A 15,576-nucleotide genomic window follows, 5' to 3' on the forward strand; every position below is an offset into this window, starting at 1 on the left:
ATTTTGAAAACTTAATAAGAAATTCTTGATTAAATATTAAAATAATTGAATCATTACAGCCACAAATCATACAACGGCAGCTAACGCGGCGACGGAGGATGCGTCTGCTTTTACTCGTTTACAGCATCAAAAGCTTTTACACAAAGCTTCGTTTTTGTTACAACCTGGAAAAGAAACTTAATTAGTCCCTTATATCCGGAAAGCACACCAGGGGGTTTCCGCTGCACCTTTCTTCCAAAGGTCTGCTGTCCATTCTGTCTCTGACAACAGTTATCTCTCATTAAGCACCTGGAAGCCCGAGGGATGCATTCTGAAAGTCACAGTATCAAGAAAGTAACAGGAGACTTTCTTATACAATAACACGCCGAACAAGTATTAATTTGGAAGTCAAACAACAAAAATCAGCGTTATACTTTCAAATTTTCACAGGACTAGTTTGGATGGTTTTACCGAACCATCATCCTCAGCTGCTCTTGTTAGATTGTGAGCAATAAACACTATGCAGTCGTATTTCTATACTCTATTAATTTTCTGGTTTTATTATTCAGTATCTAAACGCTGAAAAAAGAGAGGCTCACAACTAGATGTTATAGCAGTACCATATACAAAATTTCAACGTTTTGCGGCTAATCGTTTTTGGTTAGAGATAAATACATGCATGCATATATATGCACATACATGCATACATACATATATACACACGTACATGCTTACGTACAGACGTAACGAAAGAAATCCCCTCTGAATCTATTTTACAATTCCTTTTGGGAAAAAGCTTATTCTTAAGCTTGCTTTAGTCTCTCCGTACGTACAGATGTCATGAAAAAAACATCGTTCAGATAGATTCGAGAGCGGTCAAATTGGATATTTTAGCTCAAATATAATACCCGAAATTATTCGCGGTAACATATTTTCTTTACTTCGTAGAATAAAGTAAAAGGAAACATCTAAAATTGGTAACAAACATCTAATATAAAATATGGAGGAGGAGGATTGAGGGTACATGAGTGTATACCGCTTACTGAAATCATGATCTCCATTTTATTGATAGTATAATGGATCAATACAACGGTATTGATAATTTTAAATGAATCTTGAAATCAACAGCGCAGAAACAGGATTTGTAGAATAATTCTAAAATGGGAACTACTCTGATATGCGCCCTCAAGTCGCCAAATTTCTCGCCAAATATTTTTGGCGAGAAACTTCACGCTGCCATATTACTATCTAAATTTTTTGTCTACATTTTGAACTTTTAGCCTAAAATGTCTCCAAAAACGCGGTTTTCGCACATGCAAAAACTAAGTTTTGAACACACAATTTAGCTAAAAATCCGAAACAAAAACAAAAAATTTAGATAGCAAAAACGTAAAGTTTCTAACCAAAAATATTTGACAAGAATCCATGTACACAGCGACATGTTTTAACTTAAAAAAACATCTACGAATTGCACAATGTAGGCAACGAACGAATCTACAAACTACGCACACCTCGCTTTAATAAATTAACATAACAATAAATTTCAAAGAATACCATGTACACAGCATCCTGTTTAAACTTAAAAAAAATTCTACGAATTGCACAATTTAGGCAAGGAAGGAATCTACGATCTACGCACTCCTCGCTTTAATAAAATAACATAACAACAATAAATTTCAAATAATACCATGTACACAGCGTTCTGTTTCAACTTTAAAAAACATCTACGAATTGTACAGTCTAGACACTAAACAACAAAATAAACTAAAATAAATTTCAAACAATTTAAAAAAACAACAATAACGACAGAAATTCATACTAAAGAACCAATGAACATAACATTCTACAAAATAAGAACAAGGATAAAATAAAATGCACTTACCATGAATTAATGCGTTTTCGAATAGCAGAAATATAAATTTCATACCGCCTTTAGCATGCCGCCACATAATCACTATCGTATTTACATAACAGCCAGACACACTATCCAGAAAATTTATACTATAGTTCACAAATAAATAAAATTACAAATCCCTACTTCTATCATGCACTGCCATTAAAAATAATCTCCCAGACCCTCTTTCCACACTTCCAAATACCCACTACCTTTCAACAGGATAGCCACAATCATATTTCTTTTTGCCGAACTTCAATTCAACAACTACCATTTTATCTTTCCCTCCCATCTTCTCAGACACAGAGGCGAACCAACGAGCTCCAGCGAAAGATTTTTCAACGCCAACAGGGTTGCCATAGAACACGCAATCGCGCCAAAAACCAGCGCAGAACACATATCGCCACATTTGGTGAAATTAGGGCGTATATTAGAGTTGTACCCTAAAATGTACCAATAGAATGTTCCCAAGGATATTCCTATGAATGTGCGGATCTAGAGGGCATTTAATATTCTGAAATATTCAAAATATCTCCTCATTGTCTAAAGGTAAACCTACCGCAAAATGTTTTTAACAAATTGAAAATAAAACCGAGAAATAAAATATTTCTTCAAAATAAAAGTTGAAATTGATAGTGCAAGATGACTGGAGAAAAGGTAAGCAGAAATGTTCAAAACATTTAGCAGAATATGTGCTTAAAGTATTAAATCATGTTTTTGAAAGCTAAAAGTTCTAAAGCTTTAAAATTTTAGATAACGTATGTTTAGTCCAAAGGGACTATTGATTTCGTTTTGGCATTTTGCGTAGATTCACGATAAGCATTGTTTTTTCACTTTTCAAATTTTTGCCGCCAGATATTATCGCCCTGCATTATATTTGAAGAAATTAAATAATGAAGTATCTGCATGAATGTGTGTATGTTTCTCGCATTGTGATAAAACAACGGTACCCAGAGCCGTCAAAATTTGAATAACGTAATCTTCCGTAGAATATGGGCATGAGGAAGCCCTAATTTGAATTTGAATTTTTTTTATTATCGATTTCATATTTTATAACACTTCAACGAGTTTTTGATTAACAAATTAAATGATTTCAAAGCGAGCAAGAGCAACACTGTATGAAAAGAAAAAAACCATTTTTATCTCCAGCGCGCGAGACTGTATCGAAAATTCTAAAGATATGTTCATTTTAAAATTATTTTGCGACATTGCTGTTGAACTGAATTTTATGGTTTGAGTGCGAAGAACATTATATTTAATAAACCAAGGTAGCACACAAAGTGTTAAAAAAAACGCTCCTTTGGACATAATTTAAAATTTGAAACCTTTCAATTTTTTTTTTTTATTTTGTATTATTTTTATTATTATTATTTCATAGAATAATAAGTATCAGATTATTTACTTTTCCTCTGAAAAGAGAAAATAATAATTTTTAAACTCAATATTTTATTTTTTGGTGAAAATACTTAGTGTAAAATTCGGCGAATATGTACAATTCATTTAAAATGTGTGATATTATTTTCAAGAATCCGTTTAATGTCCGATCGCATTTTGTGGAACGTAGTATGTGCCTCTGTATTCAGTTTTATGCTTTCATAATGCCTAACTGCCCACCAGCGGCCGAGTCGCTGAACACTGGTAGTTCGGTCTGAGGTTCGAATCCCGCGAACGGGCTGGCTGCATGGGCGTTTTCGTGGTTTTGCCATGTGTAACGTGTATAAGAGCCAGTTTCCCTTAGAAACTCCTCCACGAAGGCATCCCTCCCCTTAGGCAGATAGCCCTCGAGGCTTTGCCATAATCCCACACACACACACACGCATAATGCCTAACTGCTGACCAATAAGAACGTATTTTATTTCTGCTTGCAAAGCTTTTCAAAAGTGAAATACAGAATTTTAATAAAATGATTTTGTTTTTGTAGTCTTTATCATTAATGTGGTCCCGATAAGTAAAAATTCCAGGTAATCAAATACTCGCAATGTTTTGATTAATTAATTAAAATGAGAAGTTTCTTATCTCTAAGCACATGATGGAAATTCGCTTTGTAAAATATTCCTTGGAAGTGGCTCACATTTATTTTCGGACACTTTTTTTTTTTTTTTTTTTTTCCCAATTTTATTGGCAAATATCAGTGACTAAGTATTAGCAAAAGTACTTTATTTTTCATGTTATTGATCCTTTGTTTTAAAAATCTGCTTCTTTTGAAAACTATTATTCAAAATGCTTGCTTAGAACGTTCTGAAAATGAATTGACATAAATATTCAAAAATTTTGAATAAACAGTTTACATTTAAACCTCTTAAAGGGCGATGAGGGATGAAATGTCCCAATAGCCAAATCTTGGTAGTGAGGAATTATCATCGACCAGCTTTTAGCACGGGCGCCACTGTAGAATCATTACGTTATTTTGAATCAGAAGACAGGAAAAATCCGGAATTCCCTCGCCGGAACTTGAAGCCTGGACCTGACGAATACTCGTCGAGTATGATTCCAGTTGCACCACGAAGGCATGCGGAAAAGTGGGAGAAAATACCTTACAGACTCCCCCTTTAAAATGCTACTGGATATTAGGGAAACCAATAGTTAAAACCTGGTGGTGACAAATTATCGTCCACCACCCTTTTAGTTCGGACGCCAGTGTAGAGTAATCAGGATTTTTTTTAATACTGGAGACATGAAAAATGTGAAGTGCGCCCGCCGGGATCCGAACTCCAGATCTCTCGAATACACATCTAGAATGCTTCCAATTACATACCTAAGGGATGTGGAAAGGAGGTAAAAAATACATTATATACTCCCCCATTAAAGGGCAAGTGGGGATGAGGGGACCCAATAGTCAAACTTTGGTGGTGGCGAATTATCATCCGCCAGCTTTTAGTTCGGGAGCCACTGTAGAGTCATTAAATTATTTTGAAGCAGGAGACATGAAGAATGTGCAATACTCTCACCTGGACCTCTCGATTATGCGCCGAGTATGCTCCCAGTTACACTACAAAGGCATGCGCAAAGGAGAGAGAAAATATCCTATAACTTTATCTAAAATTATACTATTTATGCTTTTTCTAATGGATTCAACTAATAGTATTTTCGTGTAAGAATGCTTCATTCCTTCACTAGAATTTCTTACATGAGAGCATTTAAAGAAATATTACGTTTTCCAATTTCCTCTATACATGTTCGATAGGATTTAAATCCGAAGAATATGAAAGAGCTCCGATAACTTCAGGACTATTGTATAACAATCACAAGAAAACATTTAAAGTTGAGTGATTAGGATACTTATCCTGGTAGAACCTAAATGTATTTTGCATTCGAGGTTTTACACTCATGTCCATAAATTAAGGATAATGCAAAATCAGACAAAGGAAGAGTTAGAAGCAAAACAAATTTCACTTATTTGTAAAGCTTATTTATTAAACAAAAGGTAAAGAGAAAAAAAAAAAAAAAAAAAGATGCTATATGTTTGATACTATTAAAAAAATTAGCGATTTTTTCTCCCTGGAGCAAATTACAAAAAAAAACCTATTTACAAAAAACCAATATTACATGGTTGGTATGATTGTTAATACATTGTATGTCTCACAGACGATGCAATACAGTCCGTACAACGCCTAGGCATGCTGAGAATCAAATTATCGATCTGATCTTGGGGGATATTACACCACTCAAAAAGCAATGCTCTCCGAAGTTCCGATAGACATGTAGGAGGAGGTTGACGGGCTGCAACTCGTCGGCCAAGCATGTCCCACACGGGCTCTACTGGATTCAAGTCCGGTGAGAATGCTGGCCAGTCCATACGGGTGATATCCTCCGATTGAAGGCATTCGCTTACGATGTTTTCACGGTGAGGACGGCCGTTGTCATCCATAAACACAAATTGTGCGCCCATGGCGCCCCGAAACAAACGTACATGTTGTTCCAAAATGACGTCCCGAGACGTTTGGCTTGTCATGGTTCCAGTTTGAACATGCGGGTCAGTTCTGGAACCCAGAATAATTCCACCCCAAACGAGCACTCCTGCACCACCGTAACGGTGTCGTTCAATGACGTTTTGTTGGTGGTGACGGGTACCTATGGCTCTCCATATGAAAGTCCGGCGAGAATCAGACTGCCTGGACTCGTCGGAAAACATCACACAAGCCCACTGTTGCGGTGTCCATAATGCATGCTCTCTACTCCAGGATAACCGCAGGCGACAGCGAGTTGCAGTAAGTGGAACGCATCTGACAGGTCTACGAGCATATAGACCAATCTGCCTTAAGCGTCTGCACATGGTCTGCCTTGAAATTGTCATAACAGTGGCTGAAGAGAGCTGACGAAACAGCTCTGAGGCTGTTCTCCGCCTGTTTCTTTTGGCAGTAACTGCCAAATGCCGGTCCTCATTCGGCGTTGTAACTCTGGGGCGACCTGTGCTGTACCGTCTACTCACATTAGCATCATCTTGGAATCGTTGCCAAAGCCTGGAGATGACACTCTGGGCAGTTCCAAGTTCGTCTGATACTTCCAGTTGGGTACGCCCACATTCCAGACGGCCGATCATTCTACCACGTAAAACATCATCCAAATGCGTCCTTTGTGTCATAACTATTCGGTTATTGCACTGAAATGCTTATAAAGCGCCTGCGAACAATTTTACTTCTTTGCCTGTATTCCTTATATATCACTCTCTTACACTCTCGTCATTGTGACGTACCAACGGTGTCATCTGGTTACTTCCTGAAATTTGCATATGATTCTTGAAGATGTGTGTAGTGATTTTACAGGTGATATATTTATTTTAGAGTTCGATTTCAGCGTGACTCCGAATTATCCTTAATTTATGGACATGAGTGTATTTAGAATATTCATATATGTCAGAATATTTATTATTTTCTACAAAAGGCAAATTTTCCATCTCAGAATAAGCGAAACATTCCTAAACCTTTATGCTTTCACAGTGGTGCTTAACAGTAGGCAATAGGTTTGTAAACCTATTAGCAATAGGCAATAGGTTTGTAAACAGCTGGCAATAGGTTTTTAAACCTATTGCCTACTGTTATTTCTGTAGGCAAACAAATTATAAACTACTGTTATTACTGTAGGCAATAGGTTTATATGTTACTGATACATTCCTTTATTGGGTTTTCGCCCCACGGGCATTCATCTATCGGAACCAAGTATACTAAATCTTGACTTATCTACAAATTGCTTCAATGTAATAAATTCTTGCTTACCGTAAATTCTACGAATGCGATACTCATTTTCCTTATTTTCTTGTTGATGAAGAATTTCCTTCTTGCTGACCGCGTCTTCTATCCATGTTCCCCAATGACTGGTCTAACAATTTCAAGATTAACTTTTATTGTAAACCATTCTTATAAATTCCCTACAAGTTTTACAGCACTAATATTGGCTTTTGTTTGATTTTTCGTAGGATAAATCTCCGATTCCCTCGTGTTAGGTTAGAAAATGGTCCAGATTATAGAGCATTTTCAACAACTCCATATAGTTCCCATCATTTGATAGCGTCAAAAACAAATGAATATTTTACATGAAGAATGTTTGGGGTATTTCGAGTACTTTTAACTTCTTTAGCTCTTTTAGTGCCGGGCTAAGTATCGTATCTATGCGAAGAATAACGGGCCGATTTGACGAATAGGCTAAGGTTTCGGTAAAAGCTCATAAAAATCATACTAAGAATGATATTTATAAAATTAAAAAAGCAGCATATTACGAAATAAAGAAAGAATAAAGTAAAGCCAATTACATTTAAATATTTTTTGAAAATCATACGAATAACTTCAGTATAAAATATTTTAACTCTTTTAACGTTATAAATGGTCTAATGAAATAAGATCATTTATAAATTTTGTAATTTGTAAATTTATTTTGAAGTAGAGTTACAAATAACATCAGTATAAAATATTTTAACTCTTTTGCACTGAAATTAAACCATTTATAACGTTTCATAAATTTATTTTGAGATAGAATTATGCCGCAATGCGAATAGGAAGGCGCCATCGGGTACGCAATGATATATTGTTCGATGGCCAATTTCGCATGCGTTGCAAACTACGCTGTATCGTCTTTCGTCGTAAACAGGTGTAAAATGATGGATTGTTAAATGTTTTAGAGAACTTTTCGTTAATCTGTAGCGTTGCCATATTCTCTTCAGATACAAAATTATTAGTCCAAACGGGCTTTGTCCCTGAAGGACTATTGTTCCCGTTTTGCGATTTTGCGTCGAATCGCTATAAACGACGTATCACTTTTCATATTGTTGCCACCAAATGATAGAGTCCTGCATTATGTTTGAAGAAATTAAATCATGAAGAATCTGCATAAATGTATGTATGTTTCTAGCATTGTGATAAAACAACGGTACCTAGAGCCATCCAGTTTTGAATGACGTAATCCTACTGCGAATATGGGCATCTGAAAGCCCAAATTTGGAATACGGAATTTGTTTTATGATCCATTTCATATTTTGTAAAACTTTAACGAATTTTTGATTAACAAACTCAACGATTTAAAAGCCAGCAATGGCAACACTCTACGGGAGGGGGAACCTTTTTATCTCTAGCGCGCGGAACTGTGTATCGGAAATTCTAAAGATAGGCTCATTTTAAAATTATTTTGCCACATTGCTGTTGAACTGAATTTTATGGTTTAAGTGCAAAGAATATGATATTTAATAAATAAAGGTAACATACAAAACGTTAAAAACACGCCCCTTTGGAAGGTAATTTAAAATCTGAAACCTTTCAGATTTTATTTTTATTTTTTAATGTGTTTTTCTAAGCCAGTAATAAATTCCAAATGCAGACGATAATTCTTGTGATGTATTTTTATCTAACAAAAAAATTATAACAAGTAATATTATTTCCTAAAACATCAGACCAAAACTTTCGAATAAATTCAATAAATGTATTCGAATTTGAATAAATTTATTCGTTTTTGAATAAATTGTTTTATTACAAGAACATTTATTTACAAGTATGTTTTATTACTTGAATTAATTTGGAAAATACAAGTGCTCTAAAGCAAACGTAAGCCACCGTATCTTTCATTAAATTTCTTTCTAAAATTCTTGAATTTAAGTTGGTAATTTAATTGTAAAATAATCTAAAACTTTAATTGCAAAATCTTTATTTGTAAAATAATCATTGTGAAATAATCTAAAACAGAAAATTCGTTCGCAAATTGGATTTTGATGATAATATTTAAGAATTTTTGTTTTAAATTTGCTTTTGTAAAACATAAAAAAACATTTTACGAGCTAGAATTTTTTTATTCTACAGAGATTTATATAAAACTTCAAATTTCTCTTTCAAAATTCTGCCTATTCATGATAAATCTAGTTTTCATAGAATTCTTCCCTCTATTTTATGAAATTTTGTCACTCAATTACATAGTTTAGTATGTGTAAGTAATAAAGTCCTAATTGCCATTTAGTGCATCTTGTATATATAACCATTTATCACTGTCAAGATATCTGTCAAATGATGAATTTTTCTTCAATATTTCTTTGTAGGAGAAGCAGTACAGGACTGTATACCTGGAAGAAGAACAGGCAGAGAATGAAACATAAATTACTAGCTGTCCAAAATTGGGAATTCACGTATTTTTGCAGAAACACACTTATTTTTTTGAATCTGGATATATAAATTCGAACTCTTACTTCCAAAGCCAATGTGAAGAAATTAGAAATCGCAATTAACCAACTTAAAACGTATTTATATCGAATGCACTGTTTTATTTATCTTCGACATTCTACTATTACTATCAGCACACAAAATTCCTGAATGTTATATATGTCAGCTACAATTTTCATCTTATGTGTAGTGGCAACACTAATGAACTGCTATTTTTAGGTGTAGGATTTATTTTTTAGTCTTAGAATACCGTGTATCATCGTCTGCGATGTTTGTTTTAATTGTTTAAATCATTCGATATGCAGTAACTTTTGGAAAAGAACAAGAAAAATACATTACAAGTACGTATGAGCAGTTTTGCTAGAGCGCCTTCATTCATTTAAACATAGATCTCATTGTAATTGTGGTTTTAAGTGCATTTAGAAAAGTGTTATCTAATTTGTCTTAATCTGTTATTATCGTTTGAGAAATAGTTTGCATTTTTCAGTTCCTTTGAGTGTTAAGACAGCTGTATTGTAAATATTCTTTTGCTGAAATGATGAAAAATGATCAATTTGTTTGAAAGATTTAATGATGTCATTATTCTCTCGCAAAATTATACAGGAAATGTTTTAAGAATTATTTTACGAATCATGAATTTTTATTGAAAAAATTATTTCTTTTGACAGTTCCTCTTTGATTCCAGTATTCTGCTGTAAAATTATGTGCATTTATTGTAATATTTTATCAAAAACAAAATATCTAGTTATCTTAATAAATTCTTTCATTTTAAGAACTATCATTTACATCTTAGAATTATGTTTCATAAGTTCAGAAATTTTTAGAGAGCATAATTTTGCACAGAAAACTGAAATATTAATTTAAACTCAAATTGTGACATGTGCTGTAGAAGACTTTTCAACGAAGCGCAATTTTATTAATAATTTGCATTTTCTTCAATATAAATCATAAATTAGGAATATATTTTCATGTTTACCTTTTTTTTTTTTTTTTTTTTTGAAAGTGCAAAGTATGGATGCTCTTTGATTTTAAATTAGTATACTCAGAATTAAACATTAAGAGGTAATATTTAACAAAGGTAGTCACATATAAAAATTTATTGATTATGTTTGTAATCACATAAGCTTTATTTTTAATCTTTTCTAGCTATCCAATTATATTTAAAAAAAATTTCATGCTTATCTTCAAATTCTAAGTTTTAAGAAAAGCAGCAGAAAACTTTAAAAGGAAATTCCTAAATAATCAAAATTTCAGATTTAATTTTGTTACATATAAGAATGACTATTTTTGTTTCAGTGTCTAGGTATGAAATCTAGGTATGAAAACACCTTACCCTTTAACCTTAGCAAATCTTACTATCACACTTGTTGAAACGCGTGAAGTGTAATTTAAATTTTTGCTTGTATATACTGAAATTATAGCTTGTAATGATGTACATATTTAAAAGGATGTTGAGAGGATTCAGTGCTTTATATCGTATAATTTTAAATATTTTATAATTTTCTTTTATTTTTTCATGATAGTTTTAATGATTGAATTTTGAGCGAGGAAGAACTGAACTTTGTGTGAAATTTTAAAGTACATAAAAATAATTTAAATAGAATTTTTAAGGAGCTTTTAGAATCTTTATCTAAACACTTCTTTAAATTCTATTCGATATCTTTTATTACGGTTTTATATTAGGAGTACAACACGATATGTAATATTTTAATTAACTTAATATTATATGAAATATTTTTTGAATAAATTAAAACTTTAATTTTTAAAAAATGAAAAATAAAAACGAATTCTGAAACAGAATTTAATTCTCAGCTTTCTAAAATCATAAATACACCTCAACTTTATAAACAGTGTATTGCCAGATGATAAACGCTTGAAGTATATGAATAATTAAGAGCAGTTTTCGTTTACTCTTTTACGCAAATACGACTTTTTTCACTCTGAATCGAGATACTTAAAGATGTGTTCATGTGTCAAAAACTATTTCTTACTGTTTCTACTTATAACAGATGCTTTTCTTTTTTATGACACTGACATTTGGCTTCTAATTGAAATACTATAAAAAAATAAATTATTATGCTGGAAGTAAAAATTTTATTTCGAATTGCACTATAAAATCAAGACAAAAAGAGCTTAAATTACTAAGAAAATTGACGATATACGAATACTGAAACAAAAAGTGCAGAAAAGCCCTTATCATGCAATTAAACGAGTATTGCCATCCTTGAAGAGATGCGACCATAATCAGAAGTATGCATGTGCAATCTAGACTAGACTAATAGAATCAACAACTAAGGTGGGTGGATGGGTGATCCGCAAGGTGAATTTTTTTTTTTTTTTTTTTTTTTAAATCTTTAACTCGTCTTTTGGCTTAATCAAAGAAATACAAGTTGCTCATTAAATATGTAAAGCATTGCCAAAAGCAATATCGCCACACCCCCTTACGAAAGCGACAAGTAAAAGAGTATTTTTAAATCTCCTCCAATAATCATATATTTTCTCAATACAATAAAGGACCAAGCTATTTTTTTAGCGTACTAACAAGAGACTTCTTACAGTACAATTATTGCATGTGCTCTAAAAGATTCACGAAGAAATAGCAATTTTATAAATAATTTTCTTTTTTGAAGATGGTCATCAACACATGTTAGGAAAATTTTTATGATTGCCTCATTTTTGCAACTCCAAATTATGGATGCTCCTTTATTTTAAGCTAGAAACCCCATCAGTTGTTCTACATGGATATTGAAGTATATTATGGTTACTATAATTAAGGTAAACCATAAGCTAACGTAAGACTAAAAAAGCTTGCTTTTTTCATTAAAAGGTTGTAACCCAACATTTTTCGTAACAGGAAGAAGAAAAACACGTGAATGTCTTTTGCGAGGAACAGGACTGTATGAAAATGTTGATTGTTTCTATAGTTGCCTTGTGAGAAGGAAATGAGGTCACAAGATAGGGCTGCCTGTTAACGATATTACTGAGCTGCGTGATAAGGGCTTAACGGTAACCTTGGCGGCTTGCGTTTAATTAAAATCATAAAGGGTTTAATTTGCAACATTTTCGCTTCTGTTATTTTCACACAAATGTAATATGTTTTCCTCGCTGTGCATTGTATAGTTGTATAAATAGTACACTGCGGGTGAGTGACTGTCTAGTCAGTAAAAGTATTTTTTTATTTTCATTTTTTGGTTTTCTAAACTGACCTGTGAGAGGAACTGCTTCTTCCAGAGCCATATATTTTGAAATTATCAAGATAACTGTCGAACTGTTATTAATGAAATATTCTATTGAATCCATTTTGTTGTGCTTTGTATAGTTTGATTTTGCATTCCATAATAAAAAAAAAAAATATCTGTACGCGTATCTGTCTACTTATTTTCACAATACTCAGTTTTTCTTCTAAAATGTATTGTGACGGATTCGGTGAACTGTTTCGAAAAAAGGTGCCTTTAATCAATCATTTAAACATTAAATATCTATGTAAAAATTCTGATCTCTTATCATTAGGCAGTACGGCGATGCAGAATGAACATATGCATTAAATGAATATGCAGAATGAACATTACAAAACCAAAATTAATTTTCATTAAAAACGATAATTATTTAAGTTATTTTTTAGCCTGTTGACATCCTCTATTTTTATGTTTGTGCTTCCAGTAAGTATTTTTGCCAAAATCTCTGTCGGATTATCCTTACGAAGCAAAAGAATATATAGCTTTTGTCCGGAATAAATAGATTGGTGAAGAATCATAGATGTAGTCGTAGGTTAAATTATCAGACGATAAGTTTAAAAAAACAGGATCCATTTATTATATTTCAGGAGAAAATAGCAATTACAAAAATTAAGATCTCCGGAGTAAATAAAAAAGAATTACTAATAACTTTTTCTATGAAGTTTACTGCATCGTTTCATTAAAGAAGAGACCCCGATATTCCTTTGCGAGTCCTTTCATAGCCTCTGGAAATGCGGAGCTTCCAAGAAATGACGTCATCCTCGTCAGCCATTCCAGTTCGCTTTAAATATTTCCAGAACATTCTATAACTGTACGTGTAGAAAAGGCGGGAAAAACAACTTGACTACGGGGCTGTGAATTTAATCCCACGTACTTTCAAATAAGAGACCGTCGCCATTAAAAATGAAAAGAACATACAGTTAGAATTTTAAGTGTATTCTTGACTATGGAATTTTATTATTACATATATATATATTATGGCTACTACTAAATTAAACAAACTTAAGTGGGCAATATAACATAAAATACTTGAAGCGTGCAGTTTCAACAGAACGTGGTTAGCTATTACAAAACTGAAAGAAAAAGAATATGAAAGATTCAGATTTTAATGTCGTAAAAGATGATTTGTTAAGGTTTTTATATGCTCTCGCTGAGCATAGCATGTTATCAGTCTGCTCTTGGATTCACTTCTGCATTTACAATACAATTTGTATGTCTTTTTATCTTTATTATTAAGCATAATGTTATTCGCAGTTGCTCCGCATAAAACTGAAGTGCGAAACCACAAAATATTTAAAAACAGCATATCTTTAGAATTCCCACTTGTGTTAGTCGTTGCCCAACATTTCTTTATATTCGCTATATTGTTTCTTTCAAAACTAGATGAGAGAATAAGCCAGCCGCCTACGACAGTTAGAGTTTTATCATATCATAAAAAAAAAAAAAAACGTATATGATAATTTTAATCAATCCAGCTACTGTCATTTCATAAAAAATCATAAAAAATTTAAATGCATTTTAACTTAAATCAATCGGATTAAAAAGCCGAAAAGATATTTTTAGATCTCGCTGTATCGTCCTCATGATACGGAAGTGCTATGGAATGTTAGGCCGCTGAACAACCACCAATGCTGGTATTTACGGAATAAACCTCCCCTTCGTCACGTTTGTTTTGGATCTGGATCAAACTATAGTAACGGTTACTCGAGGGACTATCTACCTAAGAGCACGAATATTTTAATATTTTCGTGAAGGACATTTTACAGACTGGCTGCTATTCAAGTTTGCACACTGGGGAAAACTCAAAAACTCCCATGCAGCCAGCTCGTTCACCAGGGTTTAAACCAACACCCCCTAGAACTGAGTCCAGAGGGTGCTGTTTAAACCCGGATGAGTAACGTAACCAGACTGGGGAGAGCTTCCTCAGAAAGGGTAACATTTTTGCTGTTTGTGCCCTATTCCACCTATTTGTGCTGTTCAGTACTGATTATGAGCGCTATGGGTTGCTACGTCCTACTGTGTGGTCAGTATATATGCTGTTCCCGCCTCTGAATAAAATTCCCTTTATTCTTATTAGAACAGAGGGCTTTAATTTCGTTTTGGCATTTTGCGTTGAAAACTTTAAAAGGCTGCATCACTTTTCAATTGTTGCCACCAAAATATTATCTCCCTGTGTTATATTTAAAGAAATTAAATACTGAAGAATCTGCATAAATATATGCATGTTTCTCGCATCGTGATAAAACAGCGGTACAATGGAACCATCCAATTTTGAATAACGTAATCCTACACCCGAATATGGGCATTTGGAAGCTCTAATTGGGAATTTGTTTTATTAGCTATTTCATATTTTTTTTAAACTTTAACGAATTTTTGATTAACAAACTCAAGTATTTCAAACCGAGCAACGGCAACACTGTACGAGGGAAAAAATTAATCGCTTGCACGCGAGACTGTGTATCGTAAATTCTAAAGGATATTCTCATTTTAAAATTGTTTTCTAATGTTGCTGTTGAATTGAATTTTATGGCTTAAGTGCGAAGAACATGATACTTAATAAAAAAGGTAATACCCAAAACGTTAAAGAAAAAGCCCCTTTGGGCGTAATATAAAATCTGAAAACTTTCAGATTTTTTGTACACTTTTTCTTTGCTGTTTGTTGTTGAATGACTACTTTATACGTTAATTTAGAAATCAAACAACAAAAATCAGCGTTATATTTTCAAATTCAATTTACTGTGAAAATTTGAAAATGTAACGCTGTTTTTTGTTGTTTGATTTCTAAATTAATATTTGTTCTGCGTGTTATTGTACCTTAATTACTTTATTCGTA

The 15,576-nt window shown here is 33.0% G+C and overlaps 1 protein-coding gene across 2 annotated transcripts in view; it reads left to right on the forward strand.

Moving 5' to 3' along the window:
- Nucleotides 1-12,863, forward strand: part of LOC118203451 (endosome/lysosome-associated apoptosis and autophagy regulator family member 2-like) — a 195,613-nt gene extending 182,750 nt beyond the window's left edge. For both annotated transcript variants that reach the window (XM_085813430.1, XM_085813436.1), the window contains one exon: nucleotides 9,387-12,863. Coding sequence is in view for 1 of the 2 variants with exons in the window: in XM_085813436.1 (XP_085669562.1) it covers nucleotides 9,387-9,443 (57 nt within the window). In the remaining variant the exon portion in view is untranslated. The remainder of the gene's footprint in view (nucleotides 1-9,386) is intronic.
- Nucleotides 12,864-15,576: the final 2,713 nt, after the last annotated feature.

The sequence above is a fragment of the Stegodyphus dumicola genome, chromosome 1 (assembly GCF_044657685.1).
Source record: "Stegodyphus dumicola isolate Sdum_Otavi_A_Nest chromosome 1, ASM4465768v1".
Classification (NCBI taxonomy): Eukaryota; Metazoa; Arthropoda; class Arachnida; order Araneae; family Eresidae; genus Stegodyphus; species Stegodyphus dumicola.